This window comes from Ranitomeya imitator, chromosome 1 (assembly GCF_032444005.1).
Source record: "Ranitomeya imitator isolate aRanImi1 chromosome 1, aRanImi1.pri, whole genome shotgun sequence".
Classification (NCBI taxonomy): domain Eukaryota; kingdom Metazoa; phylum Chordata; class Amphibia; order Anura; family Dendrobatidae; genus Ranitomeya; species Ranitomeya imitator.
Genome location: NC_091282.1, coordinates 1,206,528,285 through 1,206,552,873, shown reverse-complemented (window position 1 = coordinate 1,206,552,873; position 24,589 = coordinate 1,206,528,285). Strand labels below are relative to the sequence as shown.

At 47.7% G+C, this 24,589-nt stretch overlaps 1 protein-coding gene across 3 annotated transcripts in view; it reads left to right on the top strand.

The window, feature by feature from the left end:
• LOC138657262 (charged multivesicular body protein 3) overlaps window positions 1-24,589 on the top strand; it is a 40,754-nt gene that overhangs the window by 2,029 nt on the left and 14,136 nt on the right. Inside the window, exons 2-5 of one of the 3 annotated variants that reach the window (XM_069744933.1) lie at window positions 1,324-1,582; window positions 2,684-2,823; window positions 6,378-6,493; window positions 7,305-9,241. In XM_069744933.1, coding sequence (XP_069601034.1) covers window positions 1,357-1,582; window positions 2,684-2,823; window positions 6,378-6,493; window positions 7,305-8,799 — 1,977 coding nt within the window. In that variant the 5' untranslated portion in view covers window positions 1,324-1,356 and the 3' untranslated portion in view covers window positions 8,800-9,241. Of the gene's footprint in view, window positions 1-1,323; window positions 1,583-2,683; window positions 2,824-6,377; window positions 6,494-7,304; window positions 9,242-24,435; window positions 24,539-24,589 lie in introns of those variants that run through there. The other 2 variants (XM_069744935.1, XM_069744934.1) reach the window with 2 other exon arrangements.

The window sequence follows — 24,589 nt, the reverse complement described above, 5'->3', positions numbered from 1 at the left end:
ATCAATAAGGTTTACCGCTCACGTTTCAGTGTTATACATTTCCAGGAGGAATAACAGAGGAACGACGCCCTCTGGTGGCCGGGGGTTGTCAGTCATCGGCTCCTTCTCCTGCCTGATATACAATAATGAAGATTATACAGAACGTAGAACAGCGGACGACTGGTGACAGACATGGCCGACCTCCCCGCCACACAGTCACTGGCAGGAATCCCCCATCCCCCTCCTCCTTCCGCGTTTCGTCTGAGCAGTTATCGTTAGTTTTGTCACCCTGAGATTCCAGTAAAACAAGTTTTGTCCCATGTGATGTGCGGCCGGAGCTCTGCGGTTACCAGGCTTGTAAATGTTTATATACATACAGCTCCGATAGCTGTGAAGCCGCACCGCTCCAGCCTGATTCCCCTCCCCCCAACCTTTTAGGAGCGCTCTGGCCTGTCTCCCCCCTCTGACCCGCTAGGAGCGCTCTGGCCTGTCTCCCCCCTCTGACCCGCTAGGAGCGCTCTGGCCTGTCTCCCCCCTCTGACCCGCTAGGAGCGCTCTGGCCTGTCTCCCCCCTCTGACCCGCTAGGAGCGCTCTGGCCTGTCTCCCCCCTCTGACCCGCTAGGAGCGCTCTGGCCTGTCTCCCCCCTCTGACCCGCTAGGACCGCTCTGGCCTGTCTCCCCCCTCTGACCCGCTAGGAGCGCTCTGGCCTGTCTCCCCCCTCTGACCCGCTAGGACCGCTCTGGCCTGTCTCCCCCCTCTGACCAGCTAGGACCGCTCTGGCCTTTCTCCCCCTGACCCGCTAGGACCGCTCTGGCCTGTCTCCCCTCTGACCCGCTAGTCTCCCCCCTCTTACCCGCTAGGACCGCCCTCGCCTGTCTCCCCCCTCCGACCCGCTAGGACCGCTCTGGCCTGTCTCCCCTCTGACCCGCTAGGACCGCCCTGGCCTGTATCCCCTGAACAGCTAGGATCGTTCTGGCTTGTCCCCCTGACCCGCTACGATTGCTTTGGCCTGTGTCCTCCCTGACCCGCTTTTACCACCCCAGCTAGGACTGCCCATACCTGTCTCCCCCCTGACCCCCTTGACCTGCTGTGGCCTGTCCCCACAGTCAGCGGACATCTGTACTAGTTTAGTGGAAGAGCATGCGGCTGCAGATGCTGTGGTGGAGGTGTCACCATTACATTCCTGCACACGTTGTACATCGTTATTCATGGCACGTGCAGGCTGTGCACTCATCACACATCTCCGCAGCCTCCGGGGAGGACTTTGGGATGATTCAATAATCGTGTGACGTCCCGATGTTGTTTTTATTAACACCCGCTGTACCTGTGTCTGATCCCGCAGGGCAGATACGCTGCCTCCACCAAGACTGGCAAGATGTGGCTGAAGCTCTTACTCCTCCTCCTCTACTTTCTCATCCTCTTCGTCCTGGCAAGGTTCTTTGAGACCATCGTGTGGTATGAGACGGGTATTTTTGCCAGCCAGCTCGTGGACCCAGTGACGCTAAGCTTTCATCAGCTGAAGACCATCTTGGAATGTCGGGGACTGGGGTACTCCGGGCTTCCGGAAAAGAGAGATGTCCGGGAACTGGTAGAAAAATCAGGTAACAGAAATGTGCTGTGTGGGGAGGGCGCCGCTGGCTGGCGCTGTGTTGGGAGGGCGCCGCTGGCTGGCGCTGTGTTGGGAGGGCGCCGCTGGCTGGCGCTGTGTTGGGAGGGCGCCGCTGGCTGGCGCTGTGTTGGGAGGGCGCCGCTGGCTGGCGCTGTGTTGGGAGGGCGTCGCTGGCTGGCGCTGTGTTGGGAGGGCGCCGCTGGCTGGCGCTGTGTTGGGAGGGCGCCGCTGGCGCTGTGCGGCGGAGGGGTGACGCATGGCGGAGGACGCTGTGTGGCGGAGGGGAGACGCGCGGAGGGGAGACGCGCGGCGGAGGTCGCTGTACGCGGAGGGGAGACGCGCGCGGAGGGGTGACACATGGCGGAGGACGCTGTGTGGCGGAGGGGAGACGCGTGGCGGAGGACGCTGTACGGCGGAGGGGAGATGCGCGGCGGAGGTCGCTGTACGCGGAGGGGAGACGCGCAACGGAGTGGTGACGCACGGCGTCGGTTGCGGTACGCGGAGGGGTGACGTGCGGCGGAGGTAGGTCGTTGTGCACGGAGGGGAGACGCACGGCGGAGGTCACTGTATGTAGCTCAGGTGCTAGGCAGGCCTGTCTTCCATGCAGCTTTATAACCAGACTCCAGGTGATTATCTCTTGCTTGGGGCACTCTGGATGTCTGGCACTCTGGATGTCTCCGCTCTTCCCTAAATTCTGTCTCTCTTCTGATCATTGCTTTCTCCCCCCACTAGCTGTCTCTGGAGCGATCATGTGTCACATACTGGGGAGCCCGTAGAGCCGTCAGTGAGACGCAGGATCCCAGAGCATCTGATATCTCCTAATAGTGAGACATCAGGTGGCTGTAACTAGAGGCTATTTACAGTTGGACAGACGGAACGAGTCATGGGACCTGTAGTCCTTCACACGTGGAAGCATCAAAACAAAGGTGCAGAGCAGGAATCGAGTAATCAGTCAGGGACGTAGAGACATTTTACTTTTGTATGTTTCCGTTGTCTGCGCCGGCCCTCGCTCTGACACTAGCACGGTCTGCAGTGATTGTGCATCTGCTGTTTTGCCTCGTGGTGTACTGTACAATGTGACTGTCTTTACCAGGAGATCTGATGGAAGGGGAGCTGTACTCCGCCTTAAAGGAAGAAGAGGCCTCCGAAGCCGGATCCAGCACCAACTTCAGTGGAGAAATGCACTTTTATGAGCTGGTGGAGGACACGAAGGACGGCATCTGGCTGGTGCAGGTAACGGCTTACACCTCTGATTAGCTGCAGCGGTTTCATAACCTAACAATGTCACGTGATGGTTGGGGGACACAGCGCTGACAATGCAGGAACGACACCAATCCAGGACATGAGGCTTTTCTCTTTTTCTTATGAAAGTTAAGGGGGCGTTATCCAGTTATGGACATCCCCTTAAAGTAAAATTAATTTCCTTTTTCCAAAATATTTGCAACTGCTTCCTTTTGTCACGCTGCAGCACTGCAGTTAAATGCAAACGCCACTAGATTTCAGTAGAGTGGCGAGAGGGCTGCAAACCTGCTCAGAGCAGACCAGCAGAACTGCAGCGAGGCTACCACCAGATGGCAGCAGAATAGTCAGACAAGCCGGATCGATACCAGAGAGTAGCGTAGTACCAAGGGGAATCCCAAACACAGGTCAGTAACGGTCCGTAGCAGAAGTACCAGAGGGAAGAGATAGAATCAGGTCAGAGCCAAAGCAGAGTCGAGTACCGGGGAATCCAAACACACAGGGATACACAGAGTCAGGGCGGGGAGAGTGGAATGAACAGACACGGGCAAATACAGCTAAATGCAGCAGGACAAATCAGGGTCTCACCAGTGCCAGCTACACACGCCGTAGGCAGGAAATATAACTGGCACTGCCTGCAGGATGATACCAGAACGAGGCAGAGAAGTTAACCCCTGACATGACCAGACCCAAAACCCGGTCTTGATCATGACACCTGTCTTACTGATGTCATTATTAGAAAAAAATGCTTTCCAACAAGCATAGATGGCCAAACCTTAAGGCATAGATGAGACGATAATCAGGAATTAGCGCTTGAGATTTGGTCGCACCCAGTATGAATGAGTCACAGATGCACCCAGAATAGGTGCAAGTTCACATTCCTCCTGCAGACAGTGCCTGTAAAGCATTTCATTCGTGCCAGATCCCAGGGTATTTCCATCATACAACGAGATCTCGGGATTTATTATACTTTCTAGATCATTCTTTGTTGATTTTAAATCCGTTTTGGCGACTGATATCCCCAGCGGTCGATCAGTCGCTAAAGAAAGCTGCAGTGACCACTATAGGAATAATGTGGTATTACATGACAGGCTCCTCCAGGATGGAGGCCGCTCATTGCCTTGTGTAGACGCAGTTCAGGTCGTCTAATATGATGGGACAGCGCCTTTAATTCCGCAAGTGCACGACCAAGTACTAGGATAAAAAAGAAAAGAAAAGCCCGTTTTGGCAGCACAAGTGATGTGGAAGCAGTGACCCGTGATCCTGTTTGCTAGCATTGCCTTCCTTGTTATATGCAGCTTGTGTTTGCTTTTAGGTGAGACGGTGCGTGCAATGTCGCTGCATTCGGCGCCACTAAAATCAGAAGAACTTGTGGAACACAATGAATGTTCTTTAGGCCGGCCTGTGATGTTCTATGATAATATTTGCAATGCATCTGTAAAAAAATAATTATATGTGATCCAAGAGTGTGTGTGTATGTGTATATACATATATATATATATATATATATATATTTTCGAAGTTTGGGCACCCTTGGTCAAAATTACTGTTATTGTGAACAGTTAAGCAAGTTGAAGATGAAATGACTTCTAAAAGGCCTAAAGTTACAGATGACACACTTCCTTTGTATTTTAGGCCAGCAAAAATATATTGCTATTTTTTTTTACATTTTAAAAATTTAAAAAAGGAAAATGGGTTGATGCAAAAGTTTGGGCATTTGTGTGCTCAGATAACTTTGACCAAGATTTCAGACATTAAGCCTGTTAGGGTTATGGCTTCTTCACCATAATCAATAGGAAAGGCCGGGTGATGCAAATTTCCCAGCTTTATGAAAACTCAGCCTCCTCCTAACCTTTTGCCCAAAATCGACAGCCATAGGTTCTTCTAAGCAGCTGCCAGGCGCTCTGAAAATGGAGGAGGCCCTCAAAGCTGGAGAAGGCTATAAGAAGATAGAAAAGCGTTTTCAAGTTGCCCTTTCCTCAGTTCGAAATGCAATTAAGAAATTGCATTTATCAGTAACAATGGAGATCAAGATAAGGTCTGGAAGACCAAGCAAAATTTCAGTGAGCGCAGCTTGTAGGATTGCTAGAGAGGCAAATCAGAACCCCCCACTTTGTATATTTTACTTTGAACCTAGTATTAATAAGCCGGCTGGGAGCTATTGGGAGAGACCTGTCAATCATCTTCAGCAGGGCGGGCAGTGCCGGACTAGTCACATCGCTCCCTATAGTCCCTGGTTGTCTTTTAAAACACTGCAGCTGTAATTGCCGGCTTCATGGGGTTCGGGAAGAATTAATCTAACCTTCTGGGATGTAATTGTACGCCGTAGGGATGGTGACTGTGTATGGAGGAGCAAGCAAAACAAGTTGTTTAACCGCACCCTTAAATGTCCAAGTCTTTAAAGACCAAGGGGCGCACGTTAAAACCAGGGAGTCCATCCCAGAGCGTGCTCCATATCCAGATAAATAAAAAAAACAGCGCCTCAAAATGTAGTGAAGATTAAATCTTACATTTTATTCTGCCTCCTGCTTGAAAATGGTCTCTGGACCGAAACGTCGCCACAGGAGGCAGAATAAAATGTAAGATTTAATCGTCACTACATTTTGAGGCGCTGTTTTTTTTATTTATCTGGATGTGTATGGAGGAGCGTCTGGAGCTCCTGAATTTTGTGCGCCCATTTGACATCCCTATCAAAAAAATACCGCACTCAGACTTGGTGTGATGCAAAAAAGTTTTTCAACACATTTATTGTAGCCAAAAAAAAGGCGGAAAAGGTAATCATAGAAATACAAGAACAGACGTGTTCAAATCAGACCAAACCCAACGTTTCGACCCACCATTTGACATGCCTCGCAGCCCAGTTGTGGGGTTCCCCGATGGCTCCTGTATCTGCCATGTCAGTACTCCCGTGAATCCCAGGCTGAGCTTCATACGAGACTGTGATTTTTCTTTAAGGGGTTAAAGAGTTTATACTTTGTCTCCCATCCTATAAATAGGGAATAACTTAGTAATTTCTTGGGGCCACCTGATGGGACACCGCCAGTCCCAAGAAAGGGGCTCTCCACTGAATGGGGCTGTGATCTGTCACGTGCACCTCTGCTTTATCCCCTCTCTATGGGACTGCCGGAGATGGCGGAGGAGCAGTCTCTTAGACAATCTATGGCCGGCCAGTTTTGTAGTTGGTGGGGTCACAGTGATCAGACCCCGTGCGATCAGAAAACGATTACCTATTCTATGGAGAGAAACCTTCGATACAGGAAATTGGTCACCGACCATCGTGTGGTTTGATGGGTGTAGACACCAGTCACTTTGCTTTGGGGCGCAGTCAGACGGCCATATAAATCGGACCACAATGCACAGACTGGCCGGCGACCCTCCCGTCCCGAGCCTGACAGCTGCATATCTTTCTATTCTCTGGTCGGTAGAGCCGCCGGCCAGACCGAGCACCGGGGTCCTCTGTATATGGCAGTCTGACTGCGCCCTTATTGTTATCTCTTATTCTCTTTATTACGGTCTCGTCATGTTGTCGCCTCTCTCATCACTTCCAGGTGGTCGCACACGATAGGAGTCCTCTTGTGAGTAAAGTCCATTGGGAGAAAATGGTGAAAAAAGTGACCAAATTCGGCATCCGGACGGGAACTTTCAACTGCTCCAGCGATCCCAGGCGAGTGCTGCATCCCAAGCATTGTTACTGGTCCCATCACATGATGTCATCTGAATACGCTGCCCTTAGTGAGCGGCCTTATAGTCCACGGACTGATCCGTTTAGCTAAAACCGAGCAAAAGAAAACGGAAAATGAACCCAACTACATGGTTAAGTTTGTCAAGACTGTCTGCCTTCAAAATAATGAGGCAATGGGGATGGGCCCAAATTCAGCAGAGCAGAGGGTACACACACCGGATGCCTACTGAATAGTAATGCCTGATATTACAGTTCAGCAAAAAGATTTGTGCTTGCCACTTTGCCCACCGTGACTGCCGGACCCGGATGGCCTTCACTTCTGCACTCGCCATCTGCATCCCGGCATCCTGGGTCCTGTTGCATTTACGAAGGCCGACAACTTTGACACCGTGTGGAGACTAGTAAACTCCAGAGATGCGCAGGATGCCGGGACGAAAATGCCGACTGCAGAAGTGAAGACTACCCTGGTCCTCCGGCTGCCACTGAGGAGCAGTGTGGACACGAGGGCCTATTTGATATTAATGGCCTATTCAATTACTTTCTTGAGGATAAAGAAAATCGACATGGGAGAGAAAGCGTAGGGCAAAGGAAAAGGCGAAACAGTTTTCCGTAGAGCCCAGTCATATTCCATGGCCCGTTGGAAGAAGCAGCAACTTATCGGGTTTCTCCACAATTTTGCTTTTGCGCTAGTCTTAAACTCCTCACTGCTTTGTTCCCATGTGATATCCCTAATTTTACACATCGACCTATTCTTACGAGAGTCTAATCTGTTCTTGGTTCTTCCCATCTCCAGATATTGTAGGAAGCGAGGATGGATGAGATCAACCCTCATAATGTCTGTGCCCCAAACCAACCACTCGAAGGGGAAAGTCATGCTGAAAGAGTACAGCGGCCGCAAGATCGAAACGGAGCACATTTTCAAGTGGATCACGGCCCACGCAGCGTCGCGCATCAAGACCATCTACAACTCCGAACACCTGAAGGAAGAGTGGAACCGGAGCGACCAGTACAAGGTCAAGCTGTACCTGTTTGCAAATCTCGATCAGCCTCCAGCTTTCTTCTCCGCGCTGAGCGTCAAGTTCACCGGAAGAGTAGAATTCATATTCGTCAATGTGGCAAACTGGGACAATACGAGTTACACGGCTGAAATCGGCATCTCCAGGACGCCATCGTACGTTCTGAAAACGCCGGAGGGAATCTACAAGTATGGGAATAATACAGGGGAATACGTCTCCCTGAGAGCCATGGATTCCTTCCTTCGCACTTTACAACCGGAAGTCAATGACTTGTTTGTGCTCAGTTTGGTTCTGGTGAACCTCATGGCTTGGATGGACTTATTTATTACCCAAGGAGCCACCATAAAGAGATTTGTGGTCCTGATCAGCACGTTGGGGACCTACAACTCCTTGCTCATCATTTCATGGTTACCAGTTTTAGGTTTTCTCCAGCTTCCTTACCTCGATAGCTTTTACGAGTACAGCCTCAAACTACTCCGCTACTCCAACACCACCACTTTAGCATCGTGGGTCAGAGCCGACTGGATGTTCTACTCTTCTCACCCCGCTCTTTTTTTAGGCACCTATCTCGGCCACGGGTTGCTCATCGATTACTTCGAGAAGAAGAGACGGAGCAATAATAACACAGATGAAGCCAACGCTAATAATCTGGAGTGGCTGTCCAGCCTTTGGGACTGGTACACCAGTTACCTCTTCCACCCAATCGCTTCGTTTCATCACTTTCCCATTAATTCCGATTGGGATGAAGATCCGGAGCTTCTTCTCGAACGTTTAGCCTTTCCAGATTTATGGCTTCATCCTCTGATCCCCACAGATTACATCAAAAACCTACCAACCTGGCACTTTCACGATTCTCGGCACGTCGAAGAAAATTTGTCTGAAAGTTCACAAGAAAGCGACAGCGACTCCGAAATTGAACGATGCCAAAATGAAAGGAGTCAACCTCCTGGATGCATGGAGTCTTCCGACCAGACTTGCTCATGTCAAGGTGGAAGAAACGTCGGGACCTCGATTAAGGAGAACTCTGAACCGGACTGGTCCTCGTGGCCCGACAACATGTTGCACTGTACAGAATGCGTCGTGTGTCTGGAGAATTTCGAAGACGCCTCTTTGCTTATGGGTCTACCGTGCGGTCACGTGTTTCACCAAAACTGCATTGTGATGTGGTTGGCCGGAGGTAGGCACTGCTGCCCGGTGTGTCGATGGGCGTCCTACAAAAAGAAACATTTCACCCAACCTGTGTCGTCCGTGTCGGGTCCTGCCCATTCTTAGCACCCGCGATTCCATCTGGAAGCTTCCCGGCCGCCTGTAATTGCTCGTATCTGTGGTTTGATGTACTGTTTCTTTCCTGTCTCAGTACAGTGGACTAATTATTGCACATTATGTTTCCGTCATGATTCATTTTTTTTCTTGCCTTGCGTGTTTAAGTGTAAATGCCTAATGTAAGCAACGGGAAAGGGGAGAAAAAAAATATTTTTATGATTTTCACAAACTATATTCCTATTTCAACCTATTTTTAAAAGAAAAATTGTCTGCCAAATTGTAGAAAAAAAATACAATTCTGACTTTTTATTTTTCCCAACCGTTTTCATTTCTTCTTTCTCTTCGCGCAGTGTTTTCATACATTTGTGAAGGTATGTAATGAAAGGCTCAAGATTTCACTTAAGTGTTATCATCATTATTTTTTTCTCTTTTTAATAAAAATATAACAAGAGTCTCCTGTTGTGGTGTAAATCAAACCGCTCATCTTTAACGGGAATCTGTCAGCGGGTTTGTGATATGTAATCTGACAGCAGCATGGTCTAGGGCCTGAGACCCTGATTCCAGCAATGTGTCACTTAGTTTACTGGGCGCAGCAGTTGTGATACAATCAGTTTTCTTTGCTTGGAATGCTGAGCTCTGTATAACTCCGCCCACGCCACTGATTGGCAGAATTCTGTAGGCAGTGTCAGAAATCTCCCAATCAGTGGTGGAGGTGTGTCAGGACCAGAAGGCACTAGACACCTAGTCCTGTAGTGATAATATCCTGCTGATAAAACACTGATTTTATTGAAACAGCAAAACACAGCCCAGTAAGTGACACATCACTGGAATCAGGATCACTTCCCCTACATAATGGTGCTCTCAGATTACATGGCAAAATCTCCTGACAGTTCCCATAAATATCTGACTTAATTCCTGTACTGAATATTAAGGTTTACAGTTTTCTTACATCCAGTTGCATTTGCGGTTCTAACCCATAGAAACGGGAATCATTATAAAAAAAAAAAAAAAAAAAAAAAAATTCTTAAATCTTCTAAATGAAATGCCATTATTTGACTTCTATGCAGGATCCAAGCCGGCAGAAAAAAAAATTTTTTTGCCTTTTATATATTTTAGGGTTTTGTACTCGCTGAGCTGCAGTTTGAGTAGGCACAAGAAGCAGTTTCATTAAAAATATCCAGTCTCGTTTATTGGCTCCATAAACCTGCTTAAGTAGAAGCAAACAAAAAACAGCTCAGGTCCCTGTCTTTAGTAAACACACTGAAGGCCTCCACACATCTCCAGACCAGACACAGATACTGAATGAGACACTCGTCTCCATTTTCTATGCCAAACCATGCCCCTGGGGTTTCGATATGTGAGCATGGTCATTCCCACCCATCTCTTTTGACTACTCGTAAAACCCGGCCCTGGAATGGCCTAATAACTCTCTCAGCACTATATGTGCTGGAGCATGCTTTCTGAGCTCACATCACTCAAGCTACCAACCGCGATGATACATATCTGCAGTCAAAGATAGGTGGCCATCTTACATAACCCCCCCCCCCCCCCCCCGCCTAAAGCTGGGGGCCTTGGCACCTTCTACCATCAAACAGTGGACTCTCGACAGAGTGTACCCATTATCATGCAGTTTCTCTGGCCTATGCTCCACATGGAAGTTCCCCTTCTTCTCCCTCATCCACTTCAGTGAGGCATGGTCGAACACTAGCCTAATCTTCCTGCCTGAGGTAATACCTTAGGGTGTCCAACGCCCACTTGATGGCCATTTATTCTTTCTCCACTATGGAGTAATTAATCTTGCAGGATGACAACTTCTGACTCCGATACATTATGGGGGTGCTCTTCCCTGTTCACCTCTTGTGATAAGACAGCGCCCAGCCCAACATCTGACGCATCCATCTGGACCATAACCTCCTTGGAGAAATCCGGTGCCACCAGCACTGGCTGTTTACACGGGGCTAGCTTCAGTTCCTGGAAGGCCGTCTCAGCTTCTGGAGACCACTTGGCTATAGCCAACTTTGTCCCTTTTTAAGGAGGTCCGTCACAGAGGCAGCTATCATGGCGAAGTTAGGGATAACCTGGTAGTAATGCCTACAATGCCCAGGAATGCTCTGACCTGCTTCTTTGAGAGAGCTTGTGGCCAAATGGAGCACCTCAACTTAATTCATTTGGCGCTTTATTTCACCTGTGTCTATAACATAGCCCAAATATTTAGCCTTCTCCATTTACATGGCATATTTCTTCGGGTTTATGGAAAACCCCGCCTTCCATAGAGCATCAAGTATCGCCTGGACTTTGTTTAAATTGCTTCCCCAGTCGTGGCTGAAGATCACAATGTCATCCAGGTAGTCCGCTGCGTACCTCTTGTGAGGAGTTAGGATACGGTCAATGGCTCTCTACAAGTTAGCTGGAGCTCCTTGTAACCCAAACAGCATCCTTCTGTACTGGAAGAATCCATCCTGGCGATGGGAAGGCAGACTTCTCCTTGGCATCTTGGGACATGGGAATTTGCCAATACTCTTATGTGAGGTCAAGGGTAATAATGTACCGCACTGGCCCTAGCCTCTTACTTAATTCATCGGCCCGGGGCATTGGGTACGTATCGAACTTAGAGACCTCATTCAGCTTCCTATAGTCATTTCTGGAACAGTACTAGCCACTCTTGGATTCTTCAATGACTCCCAAACTAAGCATCCACTTCTCCTCTTTTGAGATCACCTCTCGACGGGCTTCGGGAATCCAATATGGCTTCAAGTTGACCCAGACATGATGCTCCGCCAGAAACTCATGGCTTTCTATGATCTTTGTACAATCTGGTAGTTCTGAGAACAGGTCACTGTTCCGATGTAGCAGCTCTTAGCACTTGCTTTTGGGCAGGTGACAGAGTCTCTGCCACTTTAACCTCTTCTACATCAGCTTCAGGCTTAGCCACCAAACAAGGACTTTATAGTTGATGCCTCCAACCATTTCATAGGGGCCCTGTGACTAGGAAGTTGCTCTCTACCATAGGTACCAGCACCAGTACCCAATCCCAAAGGCTGAAGTGTCTCACGCTTGCCGATGTATTGTACACCCTCGCCTGTGCCTCTTGTGCTTTGAGGAGGTGTTCTTTTACGATGGGTATCACCTCGGCAATTCTCTCTTGCATCTGGGCCACATGTTTGATTACACTCCGGTAAGGTGTAGACTCCGCCTCCCAGGTCTCCTTGTCTACATCCAGGAGTCAATGGGGGTATCCGCCATACAACAGCTCAAAAGGAGAGGATCCAGTAAAGGCTCGTGGGACTTCTCTGATGGAGAACAGAAGGTACGATAGAAGACAGTCCCAGTTTCGGCCGTCCTTCACTATGATCTTCTTCAACATGGTCTTCAATATTTTATTGAACCTTTCCGCCAAGCCATCTGTCTGTGGATGGTAGACTGAGGGCCAGAGTTGTATGATTTGCAGGGTTATGCACAACTCCATCATCACCTTTGACATAAACAGGGTCCCCTGGTCCATTAGGACCTCTTTAGGCAACCCTGTTCTAGAAAAGATATGTACCAACTCCCGGGCTGTACACTTGGTGGAGGAGTTTCGTAGTGCTACGGCCTCGGGATACTGTGTAGCATAGTACAGTACCACCAAACTATACTGGTGCCCTATGGGAGACTTGATTAGGGGTCCCATTAGATCCATGGCTATGCAATCAAATGGAACCTCAATGATGGGCAATAGCACTAACGGGCTACGGAAGTGAGCCACTGGGGAGATCAGCTGGCAGGTGGGACAGGACCTACAGAAATTCACAATATCATGGTGACAACCGGGCCAGTAGAACCTCTGAAGGATCTGTTCCTGGGGTTTTTGAATGGGTCATTTGACGACAACTCAGACGCCTCCTGGGCTCTTGGACACCCCCATACGTGGCTCTAGCTCCCATATTTTGGGTGTCGGCCCCCTTTGGGAACCTCAGTATGGAGATGCTAAGAACCCTTGTTTCCCCAAGAAACTCTCGACCGCCTGGTACCTCTCCACGAGGCTCACTAGGTCATCGGCATTACGGGGATCTGCTTGGATTACCCAGGATTGCACCTGCCCCAGTAGGGAGTGTACTAACCTGTCTATGATGACCCTCTCCACCATCTGTGCTGGGGACGAAGATTCAGGTTGCAGCCATTTTTGGACCAGGATGAAGGAGGTCAAGCATTTGGGACCTGGGAGGTTTGTCACTGTAACAGGCCCAGTGGTGCACCCTTTGGACCCTTACAGTCAGAGTCACTCCTAAGCGCGCCAAGAACTGAACGTTTAACTTGGCGTATTCTTTTGCGTCCTGCAAGGTCAGGTCATAATAGACCTTCTGTGGTTCCCCTGTTAAATATGGCGCCAGAACCTCCACCCACTGCTCTGAAGGTAATGTCTTCAATTCCGCCACCCTTTCAAAAAGCACCAGGAACTCCTCTACGCCATCTTTTGTAAGGTTCTTCTTATCGTCTTCCTCATGTGTGAGTCATCACCTGGATTTGGGGCTGTGAACGTCTCCCACCCTGAGCTCCATCTGCCTATGCTGCTGCTACTCTCGATGCTTCTGGTGTTACTGCTGTTAGCCCAGGATCAGCTCCTCCGTTTTGTCCGACCAATGTTCCATCCCTGTAGCCGCCTTCACCCAGAACGTGCGGTATCTCCGCGGCAGTCACACAGCCCCTTGGAATTCGTACCCGTGCTTCTAGCACCAATTGTAAGGTTTTGTACTCACTGAGTTGCAGTTTGAGGTAGGCACAGGAAGTGGTTTCATAAAAAAATGTCCAGTCAGGTTTATTACCTCCATAAACCTGCTTACAAGCAAACAAAAGAACAGCCTTTTCTGGCACAAAGTGAAAACAAACAGAAAATAACAGTCCATATAGCACTGCGGGTCCGCCCTCTCAGGTCAGTGTCTTTAGTAAAAACACTGAAGGCCGCCACACCTTCAGTCACAGACACTCGGACTCCATTTTATCTTCCATACCACGCCCCTGGGATGAGGATATGTGTGCAGTCCTTCCCACCCATCTCTTTTGAATGCTCGTAAAACCCGGCCCCGGGATGACCTAACAACTCTCTCAGCACTATATGTGCTGGAGCATGCTTTCCGAGCTCACATCACTGAAGCTACCAACTGCGATGATACATATCCCCTCAAGGACCTGTCCGGCGGCCATCTTACAATATTTATACATAAAACGTGACATTTGTGCTTACAGTGATTTTTTTTCCCCTGAAGTTGGGCCTGGAAGTAACTGAAAAGAAATGTAAAAGTACGGGGATTTACTATTTTACAGCTTACACTTTTCCATGAAGGGCGAGGTCAGAGCTGACTCTGATCCCCTGATAAGGACCATAGTTAGGACTCCGCTTTCATGCTTGACCCTGATTTTCTAGGCTGAATGGGGCCAGGGTTTATGTAGACCCCTCAATAATAGTGGGTGTTCTGGGGTTAGGATGGGAACAGAAATTTCCACAGCAACGTTGACAAATTAATGCTCTTGTCACCCGTTTAGTGCTGCTGTGACGTGATTGTGGGATACCGAGGGATTGTTATGGCCGCTATAGAACCCTCCCAGGTCTGCAGCGTACAGTATATTTGCCCAATATGCCTTGACTTACAATATGGCCGGGCAATAACTGACAGCCATATTGTATGAGCGATCATCAGTCAAGTCTCATAGTGGGAGAAAAATGAATTAAAAAAAGTAATAATTTTAAATGTTTGGTACATTAAGTAAAAAGAAAATCTTAATATTGTGCAAAAATAGTGACGTACCGCCCTGATCCATGGCAGCATTGTGGTGTGAGAAGAGAAACACCCTTTATGCCATTGTGAATGCCGGTAGGTTCTAAAAACCCTAACCCAACATGCTTAAAGGGTTACTCCGAAGAGATAAAAAATCTATTCCTATCGTATAACTTCATAAACTATAAAGGCTTATTACATCCGCCGTGTAACTATTGAGGTCACAGAGGGTGCAGTCGGGCCCGTGCAGGAGGAGGGCCCACACATTCAGCTGAAATGATTTGCAGCACAGAGATTCACCAGCTCCCTGCACTGCAGTATAAGCTCCGGCCATCGGACATCAGCTTGGCTGTGAACGGCGGCGCATGGCAGTGACATCATGCGCTGTCCAGGCCGGAACACCGAAATGAGCTGTCGGCTTCTGCGCCGGCTATACTATAGCCATTAATGAAGTGAGGCTTGCAAGGGAGACCAACAGCAGTAAAAAAGGATTTTGGGGGTATGTCAAAGGCAAAAGAAAGGTCAAAGATGCTACAGGATTTTTACAGGATGAAAAGGGTGAAGGAGTCAAAAATGATGTTGAGAAGGCCGAACATTTAAATTGCTATTTTGCATTTGCGTTCTCTAAGAAAGCAATTGTAACATCAACTGATCTTCATGATGCTATCAAAGGAATAAAAGAATCCATACTATCAATAAACAGAGAGATGGTGAAGGAACACTTAGATAATTTACATGAAATCTCCTGGTCCAGATGAATTACATTCTAGGGTACTGAAAGAGTTAGCAGAGGAAATTGCAAAAACACTAGCCAGAATCTTTTAAAAATCCTGGGGAAGTCCCAGAAGACCGGAGAAGGGAAAATGTTGTCCCTATCTTCAAAAATAGGAAAGGAGATGAATCCAGGAAAATACAGGCCAGTGAGCCTTACTTCTATACCAGGAAAGATCTTTGAACAAATTATTAATTCCTTTCTGACCTCAGACAGGATAGTACATCCGAGGTCAGATCACCTGCTTTGATGGGGGCTCTGGTGGTAAGCCCGCATCAAAGATGGGATATGTCAGCTGTTTTGAAGAGCTGACTTGTGCCCACAATAGCTGAGGGTGAAATCGCGATTCACCCGCCGCTATTAACTAGTTAAATGCCGCTGTCAAATGCTGACAGCGGCATTTAACTACCGCTTCCAGCCATCGGGACGGAAATGAGCGCATCGCTGACCCCCCATCACATGATCGGGGGTCAGCGATGTGTCGGCATAGCAACCAGAGGTCTCCTTGAGACCTCTATGGTTGTTGATGACGGGATTTCGATGAGCGCCACCCTGTGGTCGGTGCTCATAGTAATGCAGGGATTCAGCTACATAGGAACGATCTATGCATCGATCCTATGTAGCTGAGCCGATCAAGTTGTGCCAGCTTCTAGCCTCCCATGGAGGCTATTGAAGCATGGCAAAAGTTTAAAAAAATGATTTAAAAAAATGTGAAAAAAATAAATATATAAAAGTTTAAATCACCCCCCCTTTCGCCCCATTGAAAATAAAGCAATAAAAATAAAATCAAACATACACATATTTGGTATTGCCGCATTCAGAATCGCCCGATCTATCAAAAAAAAGTATTAACCTGATCGCTAAACGGCGTAGTGAGAAAAAAATTTGAATTGCCAGAATTAGTTTTTTTGGTCGCCGCGACATTGCATTAAAATGCAATAACGAGCGATCAAAAGAACGTATGTGCACCAAAATGGTATAATTAAAAACTGCAGCTTGGCACGCAAAAAATAAGCTCTCACCTGACCCAAGATCCCGAAAAATGGAGATGCTACGGGTAATGACGCAAATTTTTTTTTTAGCAACTTTTGGAATTTTTTTTTACTACTTAGATAAAAAATGACCTAGACATGTTTGGTGTCTATGAACTCGTAATGACCTGGAGAATCAAAATGGCAAGTCAGTTTTAGGCTGCCAGAGAAAGAGCCGTATGCACTACCCTGTGAGGGTGCCCGGGTAGGATCCCACACCATATAACAATATAAAATAACCCGGCACTCAACTTATGTCGTCGATAAAGCGTTTCCACGATCGTATGTGGTTGTGGTAAAGGGGATGGGTGTAAATGAGTGTAGCTTCATAGTCTGCCATATAACTATTCGCGTAAGGGGGCGCGAGGTTAGACCCCATCGCGGTCCCCCGTATTTGTAGGAAAAACTTGTCTTGGAACATGAAGAAGTTCCGTGTGAGTACAAGTGTAAGCAGATCAGTGCAGAGATTGATCTGTTCCCCAACCATACCAGTGGAGCGAAGGAGCCGACGTATTGCGTCAATACCCTCCGTATGTGGGATGGAGGTATATAAGTCCTTTACATCTAAGGACACTAAAAAGGCTCCATTGGGTATGTTCCCAAGTTGTCTGATGTGGGATAGAAAATCGCCCGTGTCTAGGATGAAGGAGGGTGCGTTTTTGGTTAGAGGTGTAATTATCTTTTCAAGGAAAACTGATAGAGGGGATAAAATGGATTCAGTTGAGGCCACTATGGGTCTGCCCGGAGGACATTGTAGATTCTTATGAATTTTCAGGAGGGTGTAAAATACAGGGATAACGGGGTGTTTTTGAGTGAGGAATTCGCATGTTTTAGAATCTAAAACCCCCAAGGACTATGGACCTTTACCACTCTTATTTTCTATTTGGGGCTTTTTTCCTTACCCCACTGCCATACATTAACTGGGACTATTTTTCACTACTCCTATAGAATTAACAGCACTGGCAGATTTTCACTGCCTCACCATCCACCGCTCCAGTAGGCAGCACGGTATGTCCTTCTGTCCACCACTGGACCATGCTTATTTTTTTCTGACATAATATTGCGCTAAGTAGTGCATTGTATATCTTACCTCATAAAGGAACCATATTATTGTCCCCTCCTAGATGCTGACTATATTTGTGTCTTGTGCAAATTCTATTGTGTTATGGTCTTTGAACTCCTCGTTATAGCATATTATATACTCTTCCACATGACCGTACTATCTTGTTTATGTGCATACTTTGTTTTTTCTTTTTTTCTTTTGTTATACATTGAGTGATGTGAACTCATTATGTTTTCTTTGTTATCCTGTACATAGTTACTGAAGAAGGCCAACATAGGCCAAAATGTTTATCCTCTCTCTTGCTAATAAATCCCAAGAGATTCACCATAAGTTGAGTTTTAGGCTGCCGTCATACTAGCAGTATTTGGTCAGTATTTTACGTCAGTATTTGTAAGCCAAAACCAGGAGTGGAACAATCAGAGGAAAAGTATAATAGAAACATATGCACCACTTCTGTATTTATCACCCACTTCTGGTTTTGGCTTACAAATACTGATGTAAAATACTGACCAAATACTGCTAGTGTGACGGCAGCCTTAGCATTTAGTGAACCTTGCAAAAAAAAGCCAAACACAAAACAAGTGTGGGATTGCACTTTTTTTGCAATTTCACTGCACTTGGAATTTTTTTTACCGTTTTCTTGTATATGACATGCTAAAACCAATGATGTCGTTAAAGTACAGCTCGTCCCGCAAAAAATAAGCCCTCACATGGCCATATTGACGGAAAAATAAAATTGTTATGTTATGGCTCTGGGAAGTAGGAGAGCAAAAAACGAAAAAGAAAATACCCCGGGTCATGAAGGGGTTAAACAGCATGTATATAAGTACTTGGATAAGAATACAATAATTAACCAGAGACAGCATGGGTTTGTTGCAGACAAGTCATGCCAGACTAATCTGGTTTCCTTTTGTGATGGAATCACTGACTGGGTGGATCAGGGAAATGTGGTAGATATAGTATAGCTAAACTTCAGTAAAGCATTTGATAAAGTATCTCCTACTATCCCTATTGAAAAAATGACCAAGTATGGGATTGACAAGGCCACGGTGGATTTATAACTGGCTCAGTGATCATACTCAAAGTGTGGTGGTAAATGGTTGGACATCCAATTGGAAAAGTGTTTCAAGTGGGGTCCACAAGGCTCTGTCCTGGCCCCAGTGTTGTTCAACCTTTTTATAAATGATCTAGATAAGGGAACTGAAGATAAAGCGATCAAATTTGCAAACGATGCAAAGCTGAGAGGGATAGCTAAGGGTACCGTCACACAGTGGCATTTTGATCGCTACGACGGCATGATTCGTGACGTTCCAGCGATATTCTTACGATCTCGCAGTGTCTGACACGCTCCTGCGATCAGGGACCCCGCTGAGAATCGTACGTCGTAGCAGATCGTTTGAAACTTTCTTTCGTCGTCTAATGTCCCGCTGTGGCGGCATGATCGCATGGTGTAACAAAGGTGTGCACGATATTGTATACGACCACTAGAAGAAGAAGAAAGCACCACTCTATATAGTACCGCACACCACTCTTAGGTATATATATAAAAAAGGTAAACTTTATTGATGCAATGACGTTAAAAACATTAAAACATCCCCACAAAAACCCGAGAGATCCCGCCGAATATATAACTGGTCAAAACATTCATAACACAAACATATAAATATATGTATAGTATATAAGACACAACATGATGCCAAAATAACATGTACATATGACCATAGTTATAATCCTAATACGACTAAATTCTCCTCCCCGGGTAGCCCATCACAACAACAAATGACCCTCATATAATATGTAATAGCTAGCTACACTCACCAATGCCTGGGGGTAAAAAAGGCACCTGTATGCCAAAAAGATCAAGAACGGTACAAGACGCACCAAGATCCCTGTATGGGAAATATAGTGACTAGGCAAGAAATGATGAGGGTCAGACAAACCTATAATCAGGCGTGGGCAGAAGGCCAAGTAGCATGAGAGTAGACTGCCCACGTAGCCCTGGAGAGAGATAGGCATCAATCAGAATATGCCAGGTGAAAAGATCCAGGCCACAAATAGGCAAACACCCGGGGAAAGAGGAGAGGACGGCGGGGATCAGCGTGGGGGTAAACCCTACGCGTGTCGCCGTTACCAGGACGGCTTCATCAGGGGAAGGTGTCATGGGAGCAATCAAAAAGAGTTTATATACCTTATGGAATCATGAGAACGGCGCGCGTGGCATATTCTGATTGATTCTTATCTCTCTCCAGGGCTACGTGGGCAGTCTACTCTCATGCTACTTGGCGGGATCTCTCGGGTTTTTGTGGGGATGTTTTAATGTTTTTAACGTCATTGCATCAATAAAGTTTACCTTTTTTTATATATATACCTAAGAGTGGTGTGCGGTACTATATAGAGTGGTGCTTTCTTCTTCTTCTAGTGGTCATGTTACTTTACCATCTCTCCGCACCCCTCATTTGTGATTTACAGACTGGTTGTGCGCCGGAACTTTTCTTCATCGATATTGTATACGATGTGCGCATAGTAACCAACGGCTTCTACATCGCACATATGTCATGAAATTATCGCTCCAGCGTTGTACATTGCAAAGTGTGACAGCAGTCTACGACGCTGGAGCGATATTGTTACGATGCTGGAGCGTCACGGATCGTGCCGTCGTAGCGATCAAAATGCCACTGTGTGACGGTACCCTAAGGGTACCGTCACACTATACGATTTACCTACGATCACGACCAGCGATATGACCTGGCCGTGATCGTAGGTAAATCGTAGTGTGGTCGCTGGGGAGCTGTCACACAGACAGCTCTCCAGCGACCAACGATGCCGAGGTCCCTGGGTAACCAGGGTAAACATCGGGTAACTAAGCGCAGGACCGCGCTTAGTAACCCGATGTTTACCCTGGTTACAAGCGTAAAACTAAAAAAAAAAAAACAGCACATACTTACATTCTGGTGTCCGTCACGTCCCTTGCCGTCTGCTTCCCGCACTGTGACTGCCGGCCGTAAAGTGAAAGTGAAAGCACGTCACCGCTGTGCTCTGCTTTCACTTTACGGCCGGCAGTCACAGTGCGGGAAGCAGACGGCAAGGGACCTGACGGACACCAGAATGTAAGTATGTGCTGTTTGTTTTTTTTTAGTTTTACGCTTGTAACCAGGGTAAACATCGGGTTACTAAGCGCGGCCCTGCGCTTAGTTACCCGATGTTTACCCTGGTTACAAGCGAACGCATCGCTGGATCGCATCGCTAGATCGGTGTCACACACACCGATCTAGCGATGACAGCGGGAGATCCAGCGATGAAACAAAGTTCCAAACGATCTGCTACGACGTACGATTCTCAGCAGGATCCCTGATCGCTGCTGCGTGTCAGACACAGCGATATCGTAACGATATCGCTGGAACGTCACGAATCGTAGCGATCGAAATGGTATAGTGTGACGGTACCCTAACACTAGAGAAGCCACAGAAAGGATTCAGAAGGATCTAGATAAGCTTGAACAATGAACAGCAACTAATAGAATGGTATTTAACAGGGAGAAATGCAAGATTCTACATCAGGGCAAGAAAAGTGATAATTAGTTCTATAGAACAGGAGGAATAGAACTAATTAAGAGAAGCTTACAGTCTAGATCACGTGAAGTCATTATTGCCCTCTACTCCTCTTTGGTCAGACCTCATCTGGAGTACTGTGTCCAGTTCTGGACACCACATTTTAAAAAAGCCATTGAAAAACTGAAGCAAGTTCAGAGAAGAGCGACCAGAATGGTGATCGGACTGCAAACCATGTCCTAGGAGGAACGGTTAAAGGATCTGGGAATGTTTAGATGGCAAAAAAGAAGGCTGAGAGGAGACTTAATAGCTGTCTGCAAATATCTGAAGGGCTGTCACAGTGTAAATGGATGATCCGTATTCTCAATTTCACATGGAAAACTGAGAAGCAATGGGATGAAACTGAAAGGGAGAAGACACAGATTAGATATTAGAAAAAACTTTTTGAAAGTGAGGGTGATCAATGAGTGGAACAGGCGGCCTCGAGAGGTGGTGAGTTCTCCTTCAATTGAAGTCTTCAAACAGAGGCTGGACAGACATCTGTCTGAGATGGTTTAGTGAATCCTGCATTGAGCAGGGGGTTGGACCAGATCACCCTGGAGGTCCCTTCCAACGCTAACATTGTATGATTCTATGTCCCACATCCTGGCCTCTTGTGTCTCCACTCTGCCCCATATGTTGTCCCATCCTGCCCCATGTGTCTCCATCCTGTCCCATATATTTTCTCATCCTGCCCCATGTTCTCCAATCCTGCCCGACGATTTTAACTGAAACAGTAGAATCCTGCACCTGGGGCCTGGTTAGCAGAAGGAAAAAAATAGAGGGGCCCAGGCCAGGTCCCATACGCCAGTAAGGACAGTAATGCCCTGATGTCGGCCCTGACCCGGCATGTTGGATTTGTTTTTTTTCGGTGCCGTTTCTCCTTACAATTCTACGTGGAGCGTATAAAAAAAAATGTAAAATCACAACGCATCTTCTCTAAAAAATTAATTGAAAAAAAAAAAAACATTAAATCCGCACCAAAAATGCAATAAAAAAGCAGCAAAAATGCAACCGAGAAGAGAGTTTACTGTTCTATATTTCAGTGCAAATTCCTGAGGGAAAAAAAGCAGCATTTCCACAAGTGGGAACAGGGCTTAAACCCCCTGGTGGCTCCACAGGCAGCGTCTCGTTACCTGACTGTACCGTCGTGGGGAAACTGTGACACAATGTTGTGTTTTGCATAATTTGCAGCTTCGGTGTCTTTAGTCAGATGTTTCCACGGGTAATGAAGTATAAGTCTAAATATTTCAGAAGTTTTTACACTTTTATTAACAGAAACATCAATTTTAAGCAAAGTTTTAACATTTACAATGTTGTCCATGCTTCCCAACTCTTACAGAAGAGAGACAAACTACAAGCCCTGCGGCAAATTTTGACAACCCCCAAGCCACGCCCATTTGCCATTTCTTTCTCCCCCGGAAGGAGTGGTCAGAGGGGCGGCGGTAATGATCAGCAGACGCAGAGACTGCAGGGCGTAGACCCAAATCTGGGACTATCACCAGGACAGCTGGGACTATCACCAGGACAGCTGGGACTATCACCAGGACAGCTGGGACTATCACCAGGACAGCTGGGACTATCACCAGGACAGCTGGGACTATCACCAGGACAGCTGGGACGATCACCAGGACAGCTGGGACGATCACCAGGACAGCTGGGACGGTCACCAGGACAGCTGGGACTATCACCAGGACAGCTGGGACTATCACCAGCTGGGACTATCACCAGGACAGCTGGGACTATCACCAGGACAGCTGGGACTATCACCAGGACAGCTGGGACTATCACCAGGACAGCTGGGACTATCACCAGGACAGCTGGGACTATCACCAGGACAGCTGGGACTATCACCAGGACAGCTGGGACGATCACCAGGACAGCTGGGACGGTCACCAGGACAGCTGGGACTATCACCAGGACAGCTGGGACTATCACCAGGACAGCTGGGACTATCACCAGGACAGCTGGGACGGTCACCAGGACAGCTGGGACTATCACCAGGACAGCTGGGACTATCACCAGCTGGGACTATCACCAGGACAGCCGGGACTATCACCAGGACAGCCGGGACTATCACCAGGACAGCTGGGACTATCACCAGGACAGCCGGGACTATCACCAGGACAGCCGGGACTATCACCAGGACAGCCGGGACTATCACCAGGACAGCCGGGACTATCACCAGGACAGCCGGGACTATCACCAGGACAGCTGGGACTATCACCAGGACAGCTGGGACTATCACCAGGACAGCTGGGACTGTCACCAGGACAGCTGGGACTGTCACCAGGACAGCTGGGACTATCACCAGGACAGCTGGGACTATCACCAGGACAGCTGGGACTATCACCAGGTCCAGGACAGCTGGGACTATCACCAGGTCCAGGACAGCTGGGACTATCACCAGGTCCAGGACAGCTGGGACTATCACCAGGACAGCTGGGACTGTCACCAGGACAGCTGGGACTGTCACCAGGACAGCTGGGACTATCACCAGGACAGCTGGGACTATCACCAGGACAGCTGGGACTATCACCAGGACAGCTGGGACTGTCACCAGGACAGCTGGGACTGTCACCAGGACAGCTGGGACTTTCACCAGGACAGCTGGGACTGTCACCAGGACAGCTGGGACTGTCACCAGGACAGCTGGGACTGTCACCAGGACAGCTGGGACTGTCACCAGGACAGCTGGGACTGTCACCAGGACAGCTGGGACTATCACCGGGACAGCTGGGACTATCACCGGGACAGCTGGGACTAGAGAGGAGCGGATGGATTCCTGGGTCAGTGGTCATGGGGGGCTGGACGGGAGGCCACGAATCTTCCTGGCGTGGATTTTGATGACCCAGGGCAGGCGGGTCGTCGTCTCACTGGCTGCAGCGGTCACGGCTGCTGAAATAAGGAGAGGAAATAACTAGGAGAAAAAAATAAAAAAGTTATCGCCATTATATATAAGGGAAAATAAATATAAAAAAGGTATAGTATGGAGAGGAAAAAAAACAAATACAAGTTCTAGCAGCTATGGGGAAAAAATAACTAAAAAATAACTAAAATAAAAAGTTCTGGTAGTTATAGGGAAGAGTAAAAACAAAGTAAGGTCTGGTCATAAAGAAGGGGTTAAGCAGTCAGATTAACCCTTTGCATCTCAGGGTGAAATCCGCAGACTCATCCTGGCACACACTGTCAGGGGTTTAAAAAGTTAATGTCCTTTCTCCTCTTCCATCATTATTTTTTCCTTTTGTATGTTGACGATAAAGTTACATGAATACAAATTAAAAAAAAAATAAAAAAAAAAACTAGTGCGCAGAGATAGAAAAAAGAGGCAACTGGTGCACGCACGACAGTTGTCTGAGCGCATGACGTCACATCTGACGTCAGCTGAGGGCGGAAGTCGTTGGACGGCTGTGGCGTTAAGGGCGGAAGACGGAAGTATAGTGACACCGGAAGCGCTGTGCGAAGATTCTGTGTTGGGGGTTTTCGGGTACATAGACATGGGGCTGTTCGGGAAAACGCAGGATAGGCCGCCCAAGGACCTGGTGAGTGGGGACGGGGACTTATGGAGGGGTCACCGTGTGTAATTACATGGG